The following is a 26,917-nucleotide window of genomic DNA, read 5'->3' as shown; positions in this document are numbered from 1 at the left end:
ACATTAAAAATAAAAATATACATGAAATAAATAATGTCTTCATTCTGATGAAAATTAAAATAATTTATTAAAATTTATCCTGATCCATTCTGTCCACATGACCACACCTTACAACCAGAGGGTATGGGCTCGCACCTTTCATGAGCCTACCTAGGATAGAATACACTTAATTCAATCCTGGAAAATGACAGGCATCTGTACAAAGCTGCCACCTCATTTCAAGTTTCTCCAACATTAATGAATCGGAACCACCTCTTCCATTTGAATTCACAGTCAATAGCCCTATAAATTTGAATGTATGATCTGGAAATGCTTCAACATGTCTAGCTAGTGCACTTTCTTTTTTCATTTTGGAACTATAATGTAAATGCTCATATACTCTTTCCCTTAATTTACGGTCCGTTTTTCCAATATAGAAAGCCGGACAGTGTTGGCACTGAGCCATGTAAACTACTGCTCTACTCTGACAGTTGAACTTATGTTTGGTCACATATTTATGTTCCCTCAATGTGAAGCATTGGCCAACCTGCATGTGTTTGCAAAAGTTACACATATTACATTTACCCATACCTGTTCATGTACTTAAACCTTTTGCCTTGTATTGTAATATATTTTTCAGGTTTTGCCCTCGTTGGAACACTGTATTCTTGGTGCTTCACAGAATTTATGCTCGAGAACATTGTCATTTGTAATTAATGATCAATTTTTGTTAATAAGGGAGTATAAAGCTGGAGCATTGACACTATATCTAGTAATCAGGGCTGTAGTACTGTATTCTCTCGTCCTTGGTACCATACTCATGTCCCCCACATTGTTACCTCCTATTGTACCCTTCATGCTCAAGATTGGTTTATAAAAAACACCAGCCCTCTTATCCTGGACTTCTGTAATCAATTAATTGATTAGTTGTTCTGGATAACATCTTACCTTAAACATGTTCCTCAGGTTATTGCATTCCAACACAAATTCATCATCACTGGTCACCATCTGGGCAGCTCTTACTAATTGCCCCTTGACTATTGAACATTTTTGAAGTAATGGGTGGCAACTAGTAAAGTGAAGGAATGTGTTGGAATATGTTTCCTTCTGGAAAATTTGTGCACAATAACTGTTGGTAATGTCTTTCCTGAGGTTAATGTCCAAATAGGCTATTGATTCAGTGCTAAAAGTAAATGTGAATGTAAAAAACTGGGTTGTATTGTTAAAATAAGTAATCATATCTGTAGCCTGTTTTTTGTTCCCATTGTAAGTCATAAAAATTATCATCCAAGAACCTAGTGTAATGGATAATCCGGTTGGCAATCTTCTCATTGTTTCTCACAAAATGTAACTCCCAATATGTCATTATTAAGTTCGCTAGGCTGGCACCACATGGTGAACCCATGGCTACCCCAGCTTTGTGCAAGTAATATTTGTTGAAGGTTATGAAATTCTGTGTTAGCACTATGTCTATGAGTTCACATACAAGAGAAACGTCATCCTCAGGTGCTCCTTTACTGCGCATCATATAGCTTACCCATTCTTCTACTCCTACATGAGGAATAGAAGAGTGTAGATCTTTAATGTCAACTGTGATAAAATTGTAAATGGGGTTAAACTCTATTGCATTAATGTTTGAGAGGAAGGTCCAGGAGTCTTTGCAAATTTGACTCTCCTGGGTCACATATCTCCAACTTTTGATCTATGACCTTTGCCAGGGAGTACGTGATACTGTGCCTTGCATCCACCAACAGTCTCATGGGGGGATTTATACTTTTATGGACATTTGTTATTCCAAAAAATATTGGAATTCTTGGGGCTGGCATTACTAAATAGTTGAAGAGGTCTATATTAATCCTAACCTCAATGAACAAGTCATTTAACCAAGATTTAATTTTTGAATAAGCTCTAGAAACTTCCTGTTAAGTTTCACTGTTCAACACTTTTTCCATCCTGTTGATGTAATCGTCAGTAAACATAATTTCCAACCCGCCCCCCCTTATCGGGTTGCATTACATGCATCGCTCCCTGTCTTAGCCCTTCTAACAACAATTTTTCATTCTTACTAGTGTTTTGGACAAATATATTCTGCCTGTTGCCTTGTTCTATTATGCTTCGTAAGTCCAACTCACAAATTTCTTCAAAAAGATGCAAAGTAGGGTGTAAAGGTGGATAAAATGTACTAGCCAGTTTATATTTATACTCCTTCATGACATTATTGTCTTGACCAAATAACACCCTAAAGTTTAGTTTCCTTATGAAAAGTTTCAGGTCTATAAGTTTATTTGCATGAAGGAACAAAACTCTGCCGCTTGGCTAAAAGATCCGCCAAACTCTGTTCAATATTCATCGTTGTATAAGTATATATTTTAAAGTCACGGTCAGAGTTCTGTCCAATCTCACGGGTATGTTCAGATTGCTCCTCTCCATAAATTATCTGCACCTGTTCCGCTTGTTCATGTTGGTATTGTTGTTCTGATGTGGTCCGGCCCCCCTTCCATTCTGGGGTACTGGATAAGGGTGATGGTTCAGTGCTTTGTTCTGAAAATTTCCTTCCTCCATTATTTCATTTGCCTCATTATTCTGTATTCTACTGTTTGCTAAACGTGCGCTTCTCCTTGGTTCTGGTGTATTGTGTGTATGGTTAGGGTCATCTTTACTTTCTACATGTTCACTCTACATGCACTTCTCCTTGGTTCTGGTGTATTATATGTACGGTTAGATTCATCATTACTTTCTACATGTTCACTATACATGCACTTCTCCTTGGTTCTGGTGTATTGTGTGTATGGTTAGTCATCATTACTTTCTACATGTTCACTATACATGCACTTCTCCTTGGTTCTGGTGTATTATATGTACGGTTAGATTCATCATTACTTTCTACATGTTCACTATACGTGCACTTCTCCTTGGTTCTGGTGTATTGTGTGTATGGTTAGAGTCATCATTACTTTATGCATGCACTTCTCCTTGGTTCTGGTGTGTTGTGTGTTTGGTTAGATTCATCATTACTTTCTACATGTTCACTATACATGCCCTTCTCCTTGGTTCTGGTGTATTATGTGTGTGGTTAGGTTCATCATTACTTTCTACATGTTCACTATACATGCGCTTCTCCTTGGTTCTGGTGTATTGTGTGTTTGGTTAGATTCATCATTACTTTCTACATGTTTGCCTGTTATATGTGCAAGTTCAACAGTCCCATTCCTATTTTGCAAGGAATTACTTTGTGAAAAAGGTGGTTTAGGATACGCTGTGCCTGTAGAGTAAGCTTGCTTGTCCCTCTGCAGCTTCTTAACTTTCATAGCCTTAAGTTTGACCATATACTGGTCTATACTTGAATATGTCCTCTCATATTCAAACCTGTATCACTGAAACTGCATCAGCCTTTATTAACGTATCTAATTCTGTAGGCTCCTTGACTAGGACTTCAGCATTTTTTTTTTATAATGGGTGCAAATCAAGTCCAATAACTCTAAACCATGTTTGTTGAATAAGTTTAACAGATCTTTATGAAAGTAAGACCCCTCTATCAGACCCGTAGGGTATTGCCAACTCCTCAGCCCTTTAGGTACAATACCCTCGCTGATACTCTCTTTAAAGTAATTTCTAACTGTAGTTTTTTTGTACTTTACTAACCGGTTGTCAAATTGCTGCAGTAATTAAGAAATATCGGCTACCCCTCCAGCCGGTTGCTCCTGTTGGTCCTCGCTGTCATTGTTGAACCCCAGTGACAGGGATAACCAGTGTTCCAAATTAGGAGCTCCAATAAGCCCTGAGGGTGTTCTGCCGATATTTATTAATCCACTGTTGGTCCTTGCTTCGTTGGTAGGGCTTGTACCTCACCCTGGTTGATTCAAGTTGTTGTTCATTGCTGCTGCTGAATAGGAAGGTCGGGCAGCTTCAGAGGAACTCATTCCATTCCTAAAACTGCTCAGGTGAGCAGTTTCCTGTGTAACCTACATTTCCGCCCACAGAGATACTGATGCTGAAACCAGATTATGATTTGTTGTCCCTCCATTCTGAGTTAGGTTTGATGCATCTAACCTTTGAGAGGTTATCCACTCTCTGGGATAGTGCTTCTATAAGTAAAGTCAGGTCTCCTATGCTGTCATTTTGCGGATTTGATGAAGGTGTAACTTGGGAGATTTTCATGGCTGCTGCACACATTTAAACACTAGAAAAGCCAAAAAAAAACACAAACTGGATAAAAAAGCTAGGAAATCACTCCACTGATCACCCACAAGTAAAAAATAAAGTCCGTTTCATTAAGCGCTTTTCATCTCTCCTTGTAGGGAGACTTCTTCAGATAACAGACCTGTACAAATACAAAGTTTAAATAAAAACTGTCATCGATCATGTGACACTTACACACACCTCCATTTAAAGACACCCTTCCCTATGAGATCCACATATTAACTGTAACATTTATTTCAATATTTTACAAGTAATGCATTAAACAATAAGGAGATTGCCAACCGGATTATCCATTACACTAGGTTCTTGGATGATATTTTTATGATTTATAATGGGGACGAAAAACAGGCTACAGATATGGTTACTTATTTTAACAATACAACCCAGTTTTTTACATTCACATTTACTTTTAGCACTGAATCAATAGCCTAATGATATTTTTATGATTTATAATGGGGACGAAAAACAGGCTACAGATATGGTTACTTATTTTAACAATACAACCCAGTTTTTTACATTCACATTTACTTTTAGCACTGAATCAATAGCCTATTTGGACGTTAACCTCAGGAAAGACATCATTACCAACCGTTATTGTGCACGAATGTTCCGGAAGGAAACATATTCCAACACATTCCTTCACTTTACTAGTTGCCACCCATTACATCAAAAACATTCAGTAGTCAAGGGGCAATTAGTAAGAGCTGCCCAGATGGTGACCAGTGATGATGAATTTGTGTTGGAATGCAATAACCTGAGGAACATGTTTAGGGTAAGATGTTATCCAGAACAGCTAATCAGTGAATTGATTAGAGAAGTCCAGGGTAAGAGGCTGGTGGGTTTTATAAACCAATTTTGATCATTAAGAGTACAATAGGAGGTAACAATGTGGGGGACATGAGTATGGTACCAAGGACTAGAGAATACAGTACTACAGCCCTGATTACTAGATTCAGTGTCAGTGCTCCAGCTTTATACTCCCTTAACAAAAATTGGTCATTAATTACGAATGACAATGTTCTCAGGCATAAATTCTGTGAAGCACCAAGAATAGTGTTCCAACGAGGGCAAAACCTGAAAAATCTACTGCAATACAAGGCAAAAGGTTTAAGTACACGAACAGGTGTGGGTAAATGTAATATGTGTAACTTTTGCAAACACATGCAGGTTGGCCAGTGCTTCACTTTGAGTGAACAGAAATATGTGACCAAACATAAGTGAGTACAGCAGTAGTTTACATGGCTCAGTGCCAACACTGTCCAGCTTTCTATATTAGAAAAACAGATCGTAAATTAAGGGAAAGAGTATACAAGCATTTATATTCTATTTCTAAAATGAAAAAAGAAAGTGCACTAGCTAGACATGTTTAAGCATTTCCAGATCATACATTCAAATTTAGGGCTATTGACTGTGTGAATTCAGATGGAAGAGGTGGTCCCGATTCATTAATGTTGGAGAAACTTGAATTGAGGTGGCAGCTTCGTACAGACCCCTGCCATCTTCCTGGATTGAATGAAGTGTATTCTATCCTGTGTATTCTTAAATTGAAAAATCTAGAGAGGTAGGCTCATGAAAGGTGTAAGTGAGTCCATACTCTCTGGTTGTAAGTTGCTGTCATGTGGACAGAATGGGTCAGGATAAATTATTTTAATATTTTAATTTTCATCAGAATGAAGACATACATGAAATAAATAATGTTAATTTTGAATTTTAGGCTAAATATTTTAGTAAGAGTATATTTAAGGCATTACTTATTGAAGTAAATGTTACAGTTAATATGTGGCTCTCCTAGGGAAGGGTGTTTTTAAATGGAGGTGTGTGTGTCACTTGATTGATGACTTTTATTTAAACTTTGCATTTGTACATGTGTGTTATCTGAAGAAGTCTCCCTATAAGGAGAGACGAAAAGCGCTTAATAAAACGGACTTTATTTTTTACTTGTGGGTGACCAGCAGAGTGATTTCCTAGCTTTTTTATCCTATTTTACCATAAAGTCAGCAAATAATACCCTCATTGAAACTGTAACTCACAGTAAACTTCTAGGTGTTTTATAATAACTATCTCAAATATAACCAGCATATACTGCACACGATTAAATCTACACACCAGAAACCAGGCTCCCTTTATAAGATCAATGGATTCTTTACAGATACTGCAAGGACAACTCTAGCCCCCACCTTCTTACTGACGACTGTCTTACATGCTGCTCCTATTCTAACAAGCACAAACAATACTCAAAGAAAGAAACTTGCCTCCTGCTACAATAAAATAGCTGAATTTGCTACCAGTCTCCCTCATAGGACCCACCACTGTCTTAACTTAAAGCAATTAACCTGGCTTGAACTGCACAACTGTCAGTGTATTCATAACTGACTACAACCCACAAATTTATTCATCATCCTGAAAAATGCCTTGCACTGCAAAAGTTATTACTACCTACTGTCCAGCAAGGGACCTCCCATTCTAATAACAAATTCTTATCACTTACAAGTAAGGTAAATAATATTGCAGGAGACTTGCTGTATTCCCAATGCATTGCTAAACTCTGGAATAGTATCCGCATGCAAATAAAACTCTCAGACAAACTTGGTAGCTTTAAACTACTGCATAAAAAATATCCTAACCAATCCTGGTCATGTACATGCTCATCAGAGGGTTAAAACTATTTTACTGTACAATACTCTCCAAATATTGTCCTTTAAACATAATATTCTCACCTTCTTACTGATCTGACAAAACAATTTTATACATAACTGCTGTTTGTACAAGCCACTAAGTTGTAAGTGGGCTTTCTCTTTAGTAACTTCCACCTCTGTAAAATCTTAGAATGTATAAATGTACATAGAAATGTAACTAGTCTGTTTCACTGGAACTTGGTATAAAGCAATTTTAAGCAAATGGATCTTTTCTCCCTGGGCCTGCCCTCAGCTGAAAATAGGTATTACCCAGTTGGACTTTCCCAGTAAACAAAGACAAATTTAACCATGCAAGAATTCAGTTCCTTAGTCTTGATGCTATCCAGCCCCTCAGTTTAGACACCTGCCTTCTGGCCATGTCCAAATCATGTCGGAGTGGAAAGATTCAATCCCTGCAATAGAACATGGAGAGAAATGGCTCCACTACCATTATCTGCTTCTCACCCTGCCTCTTTACAGAGAAACATGTCCACTAGATGCAGAGATTCTTCAAAGTCATGTGACAAGGAAAGCTTGAAAGATGATTTAAATTTATTTGTCTTGTATCACTTTGTTGTGTTCTGCAGATCAATTGGATGAGAAATGTGACTGCAGTAGGGAGAGGAAATGTATTTAGATGGATGCAAGACCATCTGAACATTGGGTACAAGGGTAGAGTTAGAGGAATGTTACTGAAATTAGGGGATGGGGTGGGCAGAGAGGAACGTTTTCATGAAGAGTGGTACAACTGAGGTGCTGCAGAGCATACTTGGACCATTCATTTTTTTGGGAGAGGGTTCTGTGAGTGTTTTAAAGGGATAATTGGTTTATATTTTGATTAATATATTATAAGGAAAGCATTTACATATGACTGGATGTTTTATAAATTGATTTAAGTAGATTGTGGAAACTGTCAGGAATGTTGCTTTAAGAGTGAGTAAGTGTAAATAATGTAGATTTTAAAGTAGTTTTAACTGTAGGGCTGAATACTGAGAAAAATATGTTGCTATTTAATAACTTCGTACTTTAAAATACTGATGTATAAAGCAGTTAAATTGCTGGGTTGTATAGTAGCAGAAACAGACTACGGAGTTTTGAGTGCATCTGGTACACCTCCTTGTTGTAATTGTAAAGCTTGTAAATATATCAAGTCAAATTTATTTTGACATCCTATATCTGTTAGCTGTAAGGTATATGTGGATTGTACAACTAAAAATCTAGTTTACTTGGCAACTTGTAAACTAACAGATTATTTAAGGAACGTATTTTACAACAACTGGGTGATAGTCGGTCAAAAAATGTATCTAATGTGTTATACAAACATTGATGGAAATACAGGATATTTATAGGTTCATAGGTGTGTACTAGGCTAATGGCCCTGGGGCTTTTTACAAGCCTAGCCATAGGATTACCCTGGCATCATGCCACCCGACCTTAGTTCCCAGTGCCTCTGTCAAGTAGAGCCACTGGAGTTATCCCTGGGGTGAATTTTCTATTTCTCATCCACTCATAAAGATTTCTCTTGTCAAGCAGAGCATCTCGCTGACCCTCTTCATGTATGGGAAGTCTATTCCATAGGATGGGTAGTCTCTGGATTATGAACCTGTCCCTCCAGTACGTTCTGTGATTGTGGTAATGAGGTTGAGGTCTCTGGAGTGTGTGTTGTGGAGGGACTGGGATTTCTTTAGTTACATCATTTCTAACAGAGCTGGGTCAGACACGGCTTTGTAAGTGAAGCAGAGATCGCCTCTAAGTAGGCGATATGAAACAGAGAATAGTTGGAGTTTTTTGAGTCTGTCAATATAGGACAAGTGTTTTAAGGCCTAGGATCCTCTTAGTGAGGTACTTTTGTGGCCTGTCTAGTTGTTGCAGGTGTCTAGTGAGGTACATGACAAATGGGGCATTGTACTCTATGATTAGCCTAATGAGGGAAGAGTCAAGGGAGACTATTACCTCTTTCTTTCTGGATGCAAAACCCTTAGTAATGAGATGTACCACATAGAAGGACTTTCTGACCTCAGTGGTAATGTGGTGATAAAAAGAGAGGTTGCTGTCAACCTGTGTTCCCAGATCTCTTATAACGCATTCTGTGTTAATTGGACTACCATCAATGTGGTAATTCATGGGAACTGGGTTTTTTCCAAAGGGGATGACTGCACATTTTGACATTGAGCTTAAGGCCATGGTGCTGTCACCAGTCGTTGGTCTCAGTGAGGCCATTCTGTTGGATGTCAAGATTACTTGGGGATTTAATAATGGCTCACAACTTGCGAACGTTGTCAGCCAGAGTGCCTTCGTGTTGGCCTGGACTTCAGAGAAGTAGATAACAAACAAGAGAGGACCCATGACCGAACCCGGTGGGACTCCACTTGTGACTAGTCGGCAGTCTGACTTGGAGTCCGCTACTTTAACACTGTGGGTTTTATCTGTAAGTCAGTTTGCAACCCACCTAGTGATTATATAGGGGGTGATGCCTAGCTTAGTGAAATTTTCTATGATTCCTGAGTGGGGAATGGTATCAAAGGCCTTTGCCAGATCAAGGTAGGCTGTATGAACCACTTTTCTTTCATCCACAGCTCTGGTGACCGACTCAAAGAAGTTGACCAAGTTGAGCAGGCATGATCTACCCTTCACAAAACCAAACTGTGTGGGATCTAGAGTTTGGAGATTCCCTCTATCCTTGTTTATTAGGTCTATGATGATACGTGCCATAGCTTTTGCATATCAGACTTGTCAGGCTAAGGGGGGACAGTTCCCAGGGTCTATAGTCACTCCTTCTTTGTGGAGAGGGATGACTGTAGCAGTGCACCATTTGGTAGGGGCAAAGCCTGTGGTGAGGCTGTGATTGAACAGGGCACACAGGTGAGGTGCCAGTTCACACTGTAGTTCATGTAGAACTCAGCCAGGGATATTGTCAGGTCCCACAGAAGCTGTATTCTTGGCCTTGGGACAGTGCTGTTTTAACCTGTGCAGCAGTAGTACTGGGTGCCTGGCAATCTACTGTTATTGTGATTGGTCATTTGGGGGGGGGGTTGGGGGGGTAAAGTTGGCACTGAATCTGACAGTATATTGGCAATATCTGTTGGCTCTGGTATAGGAGGTACCATTGTGCAGTAGCTCAGGGCAAATTTGGGTATTGCTGTGGAGATTCTTTACATAACTATAGAAGGCCTTGGGGTTATCTTTACTATCTGCTGCAATTCTGTTTTCATAGCTAGCTTTAGAGGATTTGAGGAGGGATCTCAACTTTTTGTTAAGGCTGATAAGGGAGTTTTTCCAGCCTTGGGACTTCACCTTGTTCCGCATCCAGTTCCTTCTTCTGTTGTAGAGTTTGTTTATGGCAGGGCACCACCAGATTGGCTTCCTTTTTTTAAAGGAGATCATCTTGGTTTTATTGGGTATGATGAGATCCATGCATTTGTGTACGTGTTCGTACAGTGCATTGCTGTATGATTCGGTGGTCATGCAACTATTCTCCATTTGCATGGGTGCCATGAAGTTAGCCACCTCTGTTTTTAGGAGCCCAAAGTTAGCTTTGGAGAAGTTTGTCATGGTGGTTACCTTTGCGGGGTGGGGGTGGGAGGGATGTGGATTTCCAAGGTGATAAGTTTGTGGTTGGATCTAACCAGGGAGGACCTGACTACTGGTGTAGAGCAATGGCCGCCCATGTTACTAATGACCAGGTCAAGAATGTTGCTACCTCTAGTGGGAATTGGGCATTGGAATTAATGAACTCCAGGAAATGTTGAGCAAGTGTATTGGTACATGAGTAGTTTTCCCAGTTAATGGAGGGGTAGTTGAAGTCACCTAGTATGAGTGTTAGGTTGGACCCTAATATTCTACAGGGTGCTTAGAAATGTGGAGTGTGAATCTTGGGACATGGTTGGGGACCTACAGCAGGCTACAACCTGAATCGCTACCTTGCCCAATGTTAGCTGCACCTGAAATATCTCTGATGTGTTATGTTGGGCTACCAGTCTGAAAGTGTGCTTATCCTTTATGAATATGGAAATGCCACCGCCTTTGGAGCTTCAGTCCAACAAGGTGTGGAAAGAGTTTTAGCCTGGTAGTGTATGGGTGCTTTCTGCTGCCTTGAACCAAGTCTCTGTTACAGCACAAATGTCAATGTTCTCCATTTTAAGGAGTGCTTCGAGCTAGTGCATTTTGAGATTTAGACTTCTAGCAATTTTAAGCATGACCCTCAGATTGCGTTTGTTTGTAGCTGTTACGGTGGTAATTTGGTCTTTGGAACACTGCCTAAAAAGGCACTATAGGGGTGGCAAGAGCCTTGGCCAGTATCCAGAAGCCCAGGGGTGACAGATGGAGGCCATCTCTGGCAAATCATTGATGTCTTGTCAGTCATGTCATCCCAGGCAGACAGATACTGGCTCCCCTTGGAATGACACCAGAAACTTGGCCAATTGTTGAAATCAATCTGCTTGTACTGTGATATCATTCTGGGTGATGGTAGGATGCTGCTCAGGGCTAGGGTCATACCCGCCTGGGCTACATAATCCGAGTTCTTCCATGTCTGTTTTCATGTAGTCCAGGGAGGTATGTCCGTCATTCACATCCACCTGTACGATGACTGAGTCATATTTGTACCTTGTTGTGGTTACTGGAAAGGCAGGAAACCAGCTTAATCTTCTTTTTTTTACAGAAAGGCAGCTAAAACAGCACTAAAAACAATTCAAGTGCAGTGCAAGCTAGCACACTTGAGTGTGTGGCAATATTGGAGAAAATGCAGTTTAAATAAGTGCAACTTTTTCAAACTGTATTCTGAACTGAATTCAGTTATTGTTTTATTTATCTCTGAACAGTTAAGTATATTTTCTGGCACTTCTTATCAGCTGAAAAGTATACTCCGTCAGAACACAAGACAATTCTATCAAAAACATTTTAGTCAAGTGGAAAGGGAGAAAGCAGGAACAGAAGATAATTCAAGTTTAAGAACCTGAGTGGCTTGGCCTTCTCAAATGTTTTCTCTGTTAGGTGGAATGAGCTAATGACACTAGACTGGGAGGAGTGTCCCAGATCAAATGACACTAGACTGGGAGGAGTGTCCCAGATCAAATTTACAGTATGGCGGGCAACTGCAAAGCCAAGTATAAGAACAAGACACCAATAGGGAGGACAGGTGGGAAACTATTACAGCTACTAAATGAAAATTGTAAACGGATAAAGGAGCAAGGAGACTCTGGAGAACGCTTTTAACTGCAAACAAATCAGTTGTATGATACCTGACCAGAACAGGTTTTTATTTGTCTGTAACACACTGAGGAAGGCATATTCTGCCGAAACCGGTCTGTGGTTATTTGGGTTTACAAATAAACCTTTATATATTGTATTTTTGACTCTGCATCATTCCTGCTTTTTCTGCTGGCCTGTCTTTTTTTCAGAACACAGAAACCTCACAAAATGTACAGAAAAGTACAGATAGAGCACTCACAAATAGAAAATACAACTCTCCGTTTGAAAAAGCAGTTTACAGTTAAGTAATTCAGTAAAAATGCAGTTAGAGTAGAAACAGTATCTAGCAATGGAAAAATGCAGTTAAAACAGTATAAAACAGTACAGAAATTCAGTGAAACTGTAAAAAAAAAAAAAGCTTTGACAGTGCAAAAATGTAGTAGCTTGGCTGTTTAGCACAATTATAACATTAAAGAAGTGCAACTCAATGAAATAAACGTAAGAAATAACTTATTTTGCTCTTGAAATCTTAAGGAATTTCTGCTTTGTCCCAGTGATGAATAACCATTCCACAGTCTGGTATATACAAGCACAGCCCCTTGCAGACACAGGGTTTATATACCAGAAAGGATGGAAGAATCTAGAAGCTCGAATTGCTACCTAATCTGATTGGTCCCTGCTTTTACAACAATCACTTGTGCTAGAGAAGGTCAGGAAACCCTGAGCCCAATGTTAGTCGAGGGGATCCAAGGAATGTGACTGAACTGGATGAATCAAAATGGATTACAGCACTACAGACAGACAAGTTCCCAGGTTTAAATGGGGTTATGCCTCAAGACCAGCTTTGATGGCACAAAGATTACATAATTTAATTTAATATTGCTTAACCGACTCTGCCTTTTGATTTTTTCTTTTTACTTTAAATAGGTTGATTTTAGAACAGGTTGTAGACCCAATGAAGCACTTGTTGTGAAAGCGCTTATCTCTTGTTTTACTGTTTTGTCTGTGTTTTCGTTTTATTGAAAATTGTATGTGTTTAGCCATGGTTGCCAGACCTGTTTTTACATATGAGTTTTGAGTTACTGTGTCTTTGCCGCTTAAGGGTTAGATCTTAAATAAATGCTGTGTGCAGTCTGAATCCTAGGCTTGAGTAGCTTATTAAGTTAACTGAAATAATACCAGGGTAGGCATTTATAGGTGTGTTCAGTTATATGCAAGAATGCATTTATGAAGAATAAAAATTTGGTGTCTTTGTAGCTTGGAAGAAAAGAACAGAAATTTATATAGGAGAGATGGCTGTAGGAACTGTATTAATTGGGAATTTCTGGGAAGAGAAAAAATCCTTAATGGTGTAATGACAGAATGTTGCCTAATTTATTTAACTTTAAATATGATAGTTTCACTAAAACAAATTCCCCCTTTTACAAGAGAGATTTTTGGGGGTGGGAGTGGATTTCTATACATATCTACTTAAATGAGATTAAGAGAAGAACCATTTAGATGGTACACAGACAGTATTCAGAGGCCAGCATCAAAGCCTGATACTGGAACAGAAAGGCAGTAACACTAACACCTGTATGTCTGTTTTGATCTTATTTATATGAGGCATTTACTTACCGAGAGTGTGGCTCATCAAATACTCGTAAGTGTGTATGATGGAGGGCGAAAGGGGTAGAGGAGCAAGTTATGCTGGATGGGAAGACGGGGGTAGGGACAAACTGCTTTATGCTAGATGCACATTTCAATGGGCTACTTAATTTTTCTTGTAGCATGTTTGAGATTTGTTGGGTTAATACACTGATTCAGAATACAACATCAATGTTAAAATCATTACAACTTCAGATGTTTAATAATTATGGTCAGGCTAATGAACTGATTGTTATCTTTGTGTTCTGTGTACTTTTTAGTAACTAGTTGGTATGGGACATGGGTCATTGTTGGAGGACAGGTAGGGTAGATGGGCAGCATGGATGCAGTCTGAATTGATACCTTTATCAGTTTTGATGGCTGTGTCTTTGGTAGTGAAGAGAATGTCAGTGGCAAGCCCTGGTGAAGAGAATGTCAATGGCAAGCCCTGCTGAAGTTTCCTGTGGAGGATTCTTTGGAAGTGGTTGGAGCACAATTTACTGGGAGAATGCAGGGTGTACAGACCACTTTTATGGGATAATTACATTAGAACACTAATTCAACCTTTTTTAACCATTAATTGGAAACTGCTACACTTGATCAGCAATATGCATTAGTTTTATGGATAATTTAATGAAATTTCAGGTAAACCTGTATTGTGTAATTTTAGAAAAGGTGCAGACATGATTTTTGGCACCAGCCTGATCCATAGCATCTGGGTCAATGTAGAATTGTCTTGGAAAAGCCTTTTTGAATGGTTCAAAACCATATGCAGTCAGTTATGTTTACATATCTTTATTTACTATGCATTTCATGTAATAATATATGTTGGTTTTGGTAGTGCTTATTAGATTTTAACCAATGACGTCTGTTTTCATTTCTCCTTCTAGACACAAGACACTTAAATTCTAATTGGCCAGTATGACGGATTCTCAGTATATCCTGCCCAATGACATTGGCATCTCATTGCTACCGTGTAAGGAGGCTTTTCAGTTGTTAACAAAGAAAGAACAATTGTATGCACACTACCTGTCCCGTGCTTCCTGGTATGGTGGATTGATTGTGCTTGTTCAGACTTCTCCAGAATCTCCACCTATATATATCTTGCTTATGAAGTTATTTCGAGCTCAGAGTCCCACTGAATTGGAACCGATAGCATTGTCAGTGGGGCTAACTGTAGATGAATATCAGGTAAATGCATGCTTGTTCCTTTGTAATCAATTTGAAATTACAGCTCCTTTTTAAACATGTTATAGCAGTTTTCCTTTGTATTGTGGGAAGTAGTTACCATGTTGATACTTTTTTATAGTGTTACCATGTTGGTGCTTTTCATAGTGTTGTAAAGTCAGGCAGTAATTTGCCCAGTCTACTAGGCCTTGCCCATGAATTGGTTGGTATATACTGCAGAAAACACTATGGGCCTCAGAATTTTAAACCTGTGAGAATTTTGCTCAAGCTGACACTTTTTTTTGAAATTCTCAAGTTTGTGCTTGAGTCTCTCAGCCACGTGCACAGGAAAGGAGCGCGAGTGCATAGGGCGTGTTGAAGTGCCGCACGGAGGCGTGGAAATGGCGGCTGTCGACGTGCAACCTAAAATGCTTGCATATAACAAGTTGGAAGATAGTAATCACATCTGTCTGTGTCCGTGGATGCTGAAATGTATGGATACTGAAATGTATGCAAAGCATGCAAGAAAGTACCTGCGAACACAAAGTGATGAAGCAAATACAAATGCATGGTAGGGAATAACGAGTCCCTATCCTGCGAACAAATGACATGGAAGACCGTGTGGCCGTAGTCCAACGCAGTGTAGATAGCTATACCAAGTGCAAGTGAAACGCATCATATGTTACCGAGCCAGTAGGTACGTCCAGCCCAATGGTGAGGGTCACCAGCTGACCCATAATGTGAGGGAGGGTACACAGCTGGGCAGATGTGTCCATAAAATACACAAGAAATTTAGATATCTAGCGACCGTATGTCCAAATCATATCCTACAAGGCATGTAATAGTCTCATACAAAAGGTATGTCCGTATTTCACATACCAAATGTGATAGGAAATAGAATAAGCATGTAAACGAAACAGAAGGAGCATATAAACAGCTACAACAATAAGGACACATATAGGCTGAAAGGAACAGTATTATCCGTACCGTCGACTAGGATTACCACCTGTCCCACTTTGCGAGCGACAGTCCCTCTTTAGGCAGTTGTGTCCTGACAAAAACTTGTAAAAATGGCAAATGTCCTGAGAGTATAGGACAAAATTATTCCCTATATGTTATGTAATAGTTGCATTAAACAGTTTTTCTGTATCTAAATTACATAAATGTTATAAGAAGCAGAATAAGCAACTAAAATGCTACAAGAATAAGCTTTTATATAGGCAAGAATTTTAAGTTCTATCCTTTGTACTGACCGTGGGTATGTGTCTGCCTGTAAAATGTGATGTTTGTACCAAAAATGTCCCACTTTGGCCAATTGAAAAGGTGGCAACCCTACCGTCAACTGTGGGGAGGTGTTGTCCACTACAGTCGGATATGTGTACGGAATATATCCCATCCTAGACATAGGAAAAGGTGGCATCCTACCAATGAGTACAACAGGCGGCCAAAATCCGGAAGTCAGTGGTACAAGCTGAACTTGTCAGGATGTGTAATAGTTGAACGGGTAGTACCCGGGTATACCAACCATGTAATGAAAGTTAAGTATGGGCATGTACCTATGTGCGTAAGGTATAGCATGTGGAAAGCAAACCTGGCAGGGGTAGTCCACAACCATACAGGTACCTGACACATGTAGGGTATTCAATGTGTTACTCTGGCCGTGTCATGGGCCAACAACCAAAGCAGTGATGTATGGGGTGTGAAGAATCTGTGTGTGTGGGGTGAATGGGTAATGGTACAATCCTCCAAGGCGATACTGTGTCGTATGCAGAATAGGTAAACCGGAGGTGTATGAGGGAGCAGCGGGTGAACCTGAAAGAAACACAAACACATGTATAAACAGCTGCAATACAAGCAGACAGGCCATACTGTAGAACACAATCCCACAAACATATGAATATTGAAATGTGCGATACAAATGTATAGATATGTCACCGGCACATACCCACAGATTGGTCCTGATGGAACTGGCCATAACAAATGCAACACACCTGGATGCATAATGGACTACCCAGCATCCCCTCCACATCACACAACCCGCCTCCCACGGCCCACCAAATCCAGCCGCATTTGGCCTACTGGTTTGGTGCAACCACAGCTACACATAGTGACCACTACGCATATGTAGTAGGTAGTGTCACCCTAGGCGGTTGCAGGATTGCACACTATGTATCCCTTGCAACACAGCTGGATGCATAATGGACTACCCAGCATCCCCTCCACATCACACAACCCGCTCCCGTACCTGAACGTCCACCAAATCCAGCCGTACTTGGCCTACTGGTTTGGTGCAACCACAGCTACACATAGTGACCACTACGCATATGTAGTAGGTAGTGTCACCCTAGGCGGTTGCAGGATTGCACACTATGTATCCCTTGCAACACAGCTGGATGCATAATGGACTACCCAGCATCCCCTTCACATCACACAACCCGCTCCCGTACCTGGACGTCCACCAAATCCAGCCGTACTTGGCCTACTGGTTTGGTGCAACCACAGCTACACATAGTGACCACTACGCATATGTAGTAGTTAGTGTCACCCTAGGCGGTTGCAGGATTGCACACTATGTATCCCTTGCATGTAAAGCCCTCAGCACATTTTCGTAACTCCAAAAAGATGTTCGTTATTTCGCTTGTTGTGGATTGGTCCAATTTTTGGATATCCCTCATGGGATACGTAACCTGTGTAAACATTAGAACGGGAGACACGAAGTCCAGTCCTGTAGATATCTGGACAGAAGTTGGAATGTGCATTAGAGGTGCATGACAGTGTCCAGCCCTAAGTGGTCATGCATAACCTGCTACCCAGGATCAAACACCTGCCCGTGACTCACATGTCCCGACACGAATAAGCGGGAGAATATTTTGCACACATTCGCATAGTGGCGAATGGTATAAGGGTGAGGAAGGCACTGACGTACAGGATAACCCTGATCTACTGTGTGAGGGACAATTAATGTGTGTGCAGGTTTGACCGACCATACCTGTCAACCTCTGAGAGCAAGGTATCTGGACAAAGCCGTGAAAAGTGGGACAAAGGCCCAAAAGTAGGGACAATTTGTAAAGATTGCTCTTATCAACTTAGAAAGTTGATAGAATAACAGTTTGTACATGGGCATTAATTTCCTGAAGCATATGAAGTCTGAAACTCAACTGTCATTATGTTCTGACTTCAGTCTTTAATGATTTGCTACTGATTTGCCAGAAAACAGTGTAGTATAGAGGTCCGTACATAACAAACCTTCACATTTGTTTACTGTACTACTGCATACCTGTAGTTAATTCATGTCCAAAATAATAATCCTCGTATGAATGAATACAGGAAATAGTCAGATGTGAATGGGAACACCCCTCACTGTGGATTATGTATTGTAACCACCCCCACCCATATTATGTATTGCCAACATAAAAAGCTGCTGACAGGTGCCGAAACACCTGTGTCTGTAAACACAGGTAAAAATGTATAAAATGGACAAATTCTGTCCATGTGCTTTGTCTGAAATTTGAACTCTGAAAGGGCAGTTCTGTTCACCAGGCGGAAAAGCCTAAACCCAGATCACCACATGAACACCCTGACGATCAAAGACTTGTATGTGCCAGGACTATAAGCCTTGGAGTTCTGCATATCCTTGGAGTGATTAAATATGCAGCTTTGGTCCAGAGCAGTAGAGAATAGGGAATGTGTAAAATGTAGTACCGTGTTTTTCCCAGCAGGAGAATGGATGCCTGTGTTGTAAGTGAAACGGTGAGGTGTATGTTAATGTAGCTATGTACTATGGGTATGCATATAAATGAGTCGGAACACCAATAGTATAGTGGTTACAGCATCCGGCCAATGTGAATGCAGTCCCGGTTCAACTACGACTAAAGCACATATAATTTTAAAGTGTAATGAATGTGTCTGTGCTGTATAGACATTTAAATATGTAAAGGTGAACGTGTGTTTCACATATGTCTGTTAACCGGATTACAGATATTTTACTGGTGCCGTCACAATTAATAAAGCCCATGTAAGCACAAAGACTTAGTAAACATATGTAACTCACAATAAGGATCTGCAAGTGTGCCTGCGCTTGTGTAATCCGCTCACAGCATAGCAAATGAATGCTGTTTTCTACATTTTATTTATATATCTATATATGGATATATATATTTGTGTATAGATATATATCCACAGACTTAAACTAAATAAATATATGAAATAAAGAATGTACAGACATGTGTGTGTGTGTGTGTATGTATATATATATATATATATATATATATACATATATATATACATATATATATATATATATACATATATATATACATACATACACACATTAATTGATATATACATAACAAACATATAAACATATGTCCTTGTAGATATAACACATGTACATAAATAGGTTACGTCATAGCTATTATGGATAGACATACAGACTTGGAATAAAGGTAAATACACTACTGCTTTCCAAACCATTGCCTGGAAAGTACCAGTGTGCCAGATCTGCAAGTTCTACTCTTTAAACATGGATATAGGCGTCCTTTGCAGGACCAAAAAAATTGATCCTCTACAGGCACCGTCCTGTAATGATTGATGCAAAGAAGTCACATCTGCAACTACAATATAGCTGTACATGCAACAGTAGCTTGTGCAAGGGTAATAACACATGGGTTGACAGAATGTATGACATATGTCCCGATATGCGGAGAGTGGATAGTGCTTAGAAGTGTCTTCATACTTTATTATCGCTCACATTTAATATGTCTTATGACTACTGTGGAGGGGTGTCGGGTATGTGAATCATGGGTATGCAATAATGTGCCTAGGTGTTGGTTGGCACAGATTTATTAGGTCCGCCCCTTGGGAGTGATTAATATTCCTATGTGGGTATAGCACACGCCTATATTTTCCAAAAATGAAGAACCCATCTACTGGATATTGTGCAAACCATTGGGGGAAGACGTAGGGACTTATATCAGTGTCATGTAAGCGATTATCATGGACGTACATGCGTACGACTAAGATGGTAACCATACCTCTCAACCTTTCAGAATAAGACATCTGGACAAAGGCATATTAAAATAAGTACAAATAGTGACTATTTTAAATATTCCTCTTACAAAGTTAGTACGTTGATAGAATAATGGATTATTCATTAGTATGAATGTTTTGAGGGTTATTAATTATAAAATATTAATGTCTGTTATTATTATCTAACTTCACAGTCCTTAATGACTTGCCACTAATTTAACAGAAAGGCACAATATTATGAAGAAAGGAACAAAATTATAAGTCTAAGTTCGGGACATTTACCCAAAATGTGTACACTTGAGAGGTATGAAGGTAACCCTGTCCTAAATAAATGTACAGAACTAGTGATATTAGGTGGACAGGTGTGAAGAAAGACGTGATGACAAATGACAAAACATGTATAAGTCAAAAGCATGTACCTCGATAAATGTGAATGAATACTTATGCCCTGTGATAGTCAATGTGGAAGGTTAATAGAAACAAAATAAATGTGTCCCTCAGGGTGTTATGCAGTGTCCCCGATACAGTGTTCAGTCTCCCACACTCGCATGTGAGTTCTGCCATTGATGGAAAGCGCAAATACCGGCAAACACATAAGGTAGATGATAGCATAATATGTTTTGATTAGCACCTGTTGGCTTTTGTGAGGAACACAACATTCTGGGCGGGTGTGTCCTGCAAAAGGAATGTAATGGCATCTGGCTTGTGATTTCTTCATATATTGTGTGTAGTGGTGTAATAAAATGATATATCTTGTATCAGACACAGATACATGTTACAGGAAATGGTATTATCGACTATACTACTACAAGAAAAATCAGAGGGTATGAAAAGCGTTTATGTAGTCTTTATAGTATTGACTGCAGGTATGTGTTGACTTGTCAAATGTCACAGCTGTATATATAGTACCTATAGGGCTGTCACCTTTACAAATGATGAAAGTGGGAGCTGCTCTGTAGAAATGTCAGACGTAGCAGGTCAAAACATACCTACAGCCATGCATACTCCACAAATAGACATATTAGCACATATTAGCACACAGCAAAGCTTAGGCGATGAGTCATGAAGCCTTGGCCGGCGTGTATGAGTAGAGTAAGAGTAGAGCAAGGCAAGATGTCTGCCAAGCTATTCAGCAATATCCTGTAGGGGCATGTAAGACAGCCTCTAAAACGAACGTTGCACGGACAATGTTAGGATATGCAAATTACCCCATTTGTAGGTGAAAGCTATGCAAATTATGTAAATTTGCGATGCATGAAACAGTAAGCTGTCCGTGCAAGAGTAGAATTATGTGCAGACATGTACTCTGATGTTAACAGAGTAACGTTCTGCAAGTAGCTAAACGGAGCAATGTCAGCTGCAAATAAAGGATGAATTTAGTTGAAGCATGCCAATGGCCAAATATAAAGCCAGTGGCAATTTTTCCTTTGGAAATTAATAAAACTTGGCACACAGCAAAGCTTAGGCCAGGATTCATGAAGCCTTGGCTGGTGTGTACAAGTAGAGTAAGAGTAGAGCAAGGCAAGATGTCTGCCAAGCTATTCAGCAATATCCTGTAGGGGCATGTAAGACAGCCCCTAAAACGAACGTTGCACGGACAATGTTGGGATATGCAAATTACCCCATTTGTAGGTGAAAGCTATGCAAATGATGTAAATTTGCGATACATGAAACAGTAAGCTGTCCGTGCAAGAGTAGAGTTATGTGCAGAAATATACACGGATGTTAACCGAGTAACGTTCTGCAAGTAGCTAAATGGAGCAATGACAGCTGCAAATAAAGGATGAATTTGGTTGAAGAAGCATGCCAATGGCCAAATATAAGGCCAGTGGCATTTCTTTTCATTGGAAATTAATAAAACTCTATTTGTCCTCCCCTGATCTCCGGTGTTTAAGCGTAGCGCAGCAGCGTGAAAACGTGCTGCGCTTTCAAAACAAGAAAATATTTAAAATATGCATACAAATTGTAATTTTAGTTAAAAGTTAGTTCGCCATGCAGGTGAATGGCAAGCTGAAGACAACATGGCTACTGAGTACTGGTTGCTATGTGTGGAAGCGCTCTTTCAGAGATGTAACCAAGCATTAGTAGGCAATCCGATGCAATTGAGGCTGAGGATAGTGAATCACAATTTGTCATGCCATATTGGCCAAGCCTCTACAGTGTAGGAGTAGGTTAAGAGGACTATCAGAGTAGAAGATAGGTGACATGAGTGTGTATGTATAAAACATAATCTTATCGGAGCAGTGTGTCACATGTTTGCTGTCAGTTACTCATCGGTGGAAGAGGCGTGTTATGATTTATCCTAGGTAAAGTCAGGAAACTGACTGTGTATGCTATGGATATCACTGAAGTTTCTTGCAAACCTGCTTACAGTGTGTTCGTGCCTGTGTGCGCCTGTAAGCCCGAGTAAGCATGTGTGCGCGCGTGTCAGCCCATGTGCGCGCGTTGAAGAATGAGTAAGCTAGTGTAAGAATGTTGAAGCCCGTGTAATGTCGTGTAAGCCAGTGTACGCGTTTGTAAGCATGTATAAATCTGTACTAACACATCACACACGTACTGCACACTCTGAAACACATGCTGCCAATACTACACAGATCAGTCAAATGGCACATGGATGGATAATAAATCTTCAGAATTAACAGTGCTGTAAACTATACTACATTGATGGTCATAGCTGCAATGCATCATGCCTGCTTACATACACCTAGAAGGATGTCACACTTTGTGTTAACATTTTAACATTAATACAGTGCTATAAAGCCACCCTGTGCATCAGCACCATGTTAGTCTGTTCCTGCATCAATGTTGCACATTACAAGTGGTGGCACAGGTGTCATCATATGCACAGGGTATGTTTCTTTTCCAGAGCCTGTCTTTGAGCCATCCAATCAACATGTAAGTAAGTGTGTGTGTGTGTGTGTGTGTGTGTGTGTGTGTGTGTGTGTGTGAGGGACAACAGTTTTGGCATGGCCCAATGTTGATGCAATGTGTGTATGTGTTAGCCCTAGCTGTTTGTTTTATGTGTGTGTGTCTGCATGTACACAGTTTCAGCATGCGTCAGCTATATACAGGAGGTTGTGTGACAGTCACAGACCGTACCTGCCAGGCTGTACAGATCACCATTACTGGCCATGGACACCCCTCCATGCATTTAACAATATTCTAGTCCTGCACCTGTCAATGTATACACATACATTCTTGGGATCTGTATCACAACCTGTGGATAAACGGGTGTCAGTAATGTTAACCTGATTTTCATAGTATTGTCATTTAATACATAGTTATATGAGCCATACTCATCCTCCAAAGTAATAACCACTGCTGACTGTTGCTGAGATGTGCACACGACCGTTTAAAGGTGATGTACTATCATTGTTTTCAATGTCCCTTGTAATACCCAGCAACAAAATAACTGGTCACTACACAACTATCACCCAGGATCACTACAGCACACAGTATGTGCACTATCACAGAGCCATAGCAGATTTACATACATCTAAGGTGATCACGTACAGATAATGCAGCACATTCAATAGTGCTAATATCCACATACATATCTATATCTACATTACTAATATATATATATATATATATATATATATATATATATATATATATATATATATATACACACACACTTGGCAGGGTTGGGATCAGAACATAGACCTAACTACCTTATCACACACAGCATTTACACATTTACAGAATGTGCTACCCATGATTACTAGATCGCAGCATTCACAGGCATATCTAGCTTGCTGTTGACATCAGCATCAAAGGCAAAGACGCCGTACGCATTCTATGGAGAGTGAATAGTGTAAAAGCAATGTACTGTTGTCATGCAGCGGGAAACTCGCGCACACACACACGTGGCAGGATTGGGATTAGAACACAGACCTAACTACCTTATCACACTACAGCATTACGCATTTACAGAACACGCTACCAAGATTACTGAACACAGTACTCCCAGAGGCATACTTCTAGGTGGGTGACATCATCCGCAAAGGCAAAGACGCCAATAGGGAATGCATGTGGTGTGAGGCATTTAAAAGCATTACTGTGTCCCCAGGCAGCTGGAAACACACACACACACACACACACACACACACACACACACACACACACACACACACACACACACACACACACACACACACACACACTTTGCAGGGCTGGGAGTCGAACATACACCTAATTACCTTATCACACTACAGCATTACACATTTGCAGAACGTGCTACTGAGATTACTGAACACAGCACTCCCAGAGGCATACTTCTAGGTGGGTGACATCCGCAAAGGCAAGGACGCCGATAGGGAATGTATAGAGTGAGCTGTCTGAAAGCATATTACTGTCCCAAGGTAGATGTAGACAAACACATGGCAGTGGTGTGATCGGGGCAACTAAATATCTACAGAGCACTACAACAACACTACATAGATACGGGACGCGCCACAGACAGTACACCCTTCAAGACAGTCAACCAGTGTGTTCAATGTAGGCATCCATCCTGATGTTGAAAATGGACATCTGTTGCCTGGATGTCCACCATCACTATACAGGATGTCAGTGGCCATGCCCATACACAGAGGCACATCACCGACACAAGGTGTCACTGGCCATGCCCACATGCTTAGTATCACACGTCCGTTTGGAATTTACTGTGTGTCCATCTACACAACGGCGTACTGGGCATGCTCACACAGCAGTTGCAAAGGGCCATCTTGCATGCACACGGATACTAAACACGGAAGGGCACAGTATGGTATTACTGTCCCCATGTACATGAAGGCCACTCACATGTATTGACCAGTACACACTCAGGAACCATCACTGAGGTCTCGGGTGCAGATCAGAGGTACACACTGCAGTCTACAATGTAGCCCTCAGACATCACCATGTTGTTGGACCAGCAATACACAGCCATACATCAACACAACATTGTGTGACTTCTGACCAGTGGACTGTACATAGGTGTACAGCAACTGTGCAGACTACACATGTACCGACAGGGTTCCATCATGTGTTATGCATTGCAATGATACCACTGTACATAACCAGGTTGGCTCTACACATACTAGGGGCCCTGGGTCTTACACAGCTGTGACAGATGACCAACGGACACACATGTTTGGATATGTCATACATGTAATTGCAGTGGATATGTGCATGGACCACACACACAACACATATGTACATAGCATAGCTTTTGCTGTCCTTCATGCAGACAAGTGGCTACAGCAATCATACGCACGCAAATGGAAGGTGGGTCCATGGCTGTTGAATGCTAACAGTACATGAGGTAGCAATGTTGACCCAGGACACATTCCCTCTGTACTAGTTACCCATGACACTCTTATCATACAACAGTCCATGTGTTATGTATGTCAACACACATGTCCACCAATTGCAATGCATACAAACATGGCTACATGACAGGCATGTAGGACCAACACACATGTACAATCTGTAGTGTGCATGCAGCTACCATGCATGTGCAGTAGCTGATGTAAGTAACTCATCTGTGCCTAACTACAACATGCAGTTGCAATGCAGCCCCATCATTGACACCTGTATATGGTGACATACTGACAGTACGGTAGGATGTACAGCAGGTATGGATGGATGTGTGTACATAAAGTGGTGATCCACCTGTGTAAATGGATGTTTGCCGGGGACGGCTCACAGGTGTGTCACATGCCATCCTACCATTACATGTGCAAACAGTACGCTATGTTACCGTTACTTGACGGTGAGGGCATAAAACCTACACAGCAGTCAGGTGTTACCGACAGTACGTCACTTTGACACCTGTAACACTTACATCCTCCTATGTGCATATAGAAGCACAATTGCCGAACATAGCATTGGTACACAATGCGGCCAATACTGCTGCATGTCTGTCAGACGTATCATCATATAGCAGGTGTATCATTCACAGTATTGCCATGTGTGTTTGCTTGTGTGACCATATATGCCACATATGGTGGGGAATACATCCCAATTGTTGCACACCCCTGTACACTGTTGTAGACATCTGTACATACTGCAGTGTGGAAAGCATGACGTAGGCAGGTGTGGTGTGTGTATCACACACATAAGCTATCCATATGTGTATGACATCTGTGGTCTCTATAGTGTGTGTGTGTGTATGCAGGTATGTATGGCTGTCTGGTGCATGGAGTGAGGGTGTATGCTACCATACAGAACACACAGGATCCCTAACCCCTCATGGTGATGCAGTCTACTACCCTGTTGATGCCATCGGTCTCAGCCACACTGGCTACCTGTACATGTTCTTTCTCTGTGTCGCTTCATGTGGGTGCACAGTTCTGTGAGGGTGATGACCACATAGGCAAGGGTCCCCACCTCAACACTATGGGCTGTGCGTTAGTGTTGTTGACCCCGTGAGTGTGGGCATGTTCCTGTAATGCGACAGGGTATTACTGCTACACAGTGAGGCCTCATGCTATCAAGTGGCCTCTAACGTTATCATTGGCCAGACCGCTGTGTACAACCCCTGCACCATGTCAACATACCTGTGATGTGACCCGGTATGGATGTCACGACTCTAGCCACTGTAGCCTATTAAACTGCCCACATGCTTCTGGATCAGTATATGTGTGGACATCTGTGGTATGTTAGACTTTCCAACAGTGCGGTTGAGGCTACGTATAGCATGCTGATATTGCCATATGTGCCTGTGAGTACTCCACAGTTACACATGGGAGACTGCAAACAGTGCTACCTGTAGGCACATGCAAGTAGACCATAAGGAGGGAACCAGGGCATCATTACCAACATGCTGTTACTGTTGTTACCGAGACACATACTGTGAACATATAACAATGCATGCTAAACCTGTACTACATGGTATGTCTGGTGCGTGTCAACAGTACACAACTAATGTAATATATACGTCACTCACTATTCTCACACAACTAATGTAATATACACTTCTCTCACTATTCTTACACAACTAATGTAATATACACTTCTCACTATTCTGTTCACCCTGTGCATCAGACAATTTGAGCATGACCCTGCAC

General features: G+C 40.6%; 1 protein-coding gene across 1 annotated transcript in view; it reads left to right on the top strand.

Annotated features, from left to right (window-relative positions):
• Positions 1 to 26,917, top strand: part of DPP3 (dipeptidyl peptidase 3) — a gene marked incomplete in the record, with an annotated part of 784,135 nt that overhangs the window by 48,732 nt on the left and 708,486 nt on the right. The window contains 1 exon segment of the mRNA XM_044078218.1: positions 14,561 to 14,861. Within this exon segment, the coding sequence (XP_043934153.1) occupies positions 14,592 to 14,861 (270 nt within the window).

The sequence above is a fragment of the Protopterus annectens genome, chromosome 7.part0, assembly GCF_019279795.1.
Source record: "Protopterus annectens isolate FY-2018-M chromosome 7.part0, PAN1.0, whole genome shotgun sequence".
NCBI lineage: Eukaryota > Metazoa > Chordata > Ceratodontiformes > Protopteridae > Protopterus > Protopterus annectens.
This window is presented reverse-complemented; position numbering and strand designations above follow the sequence as displayed.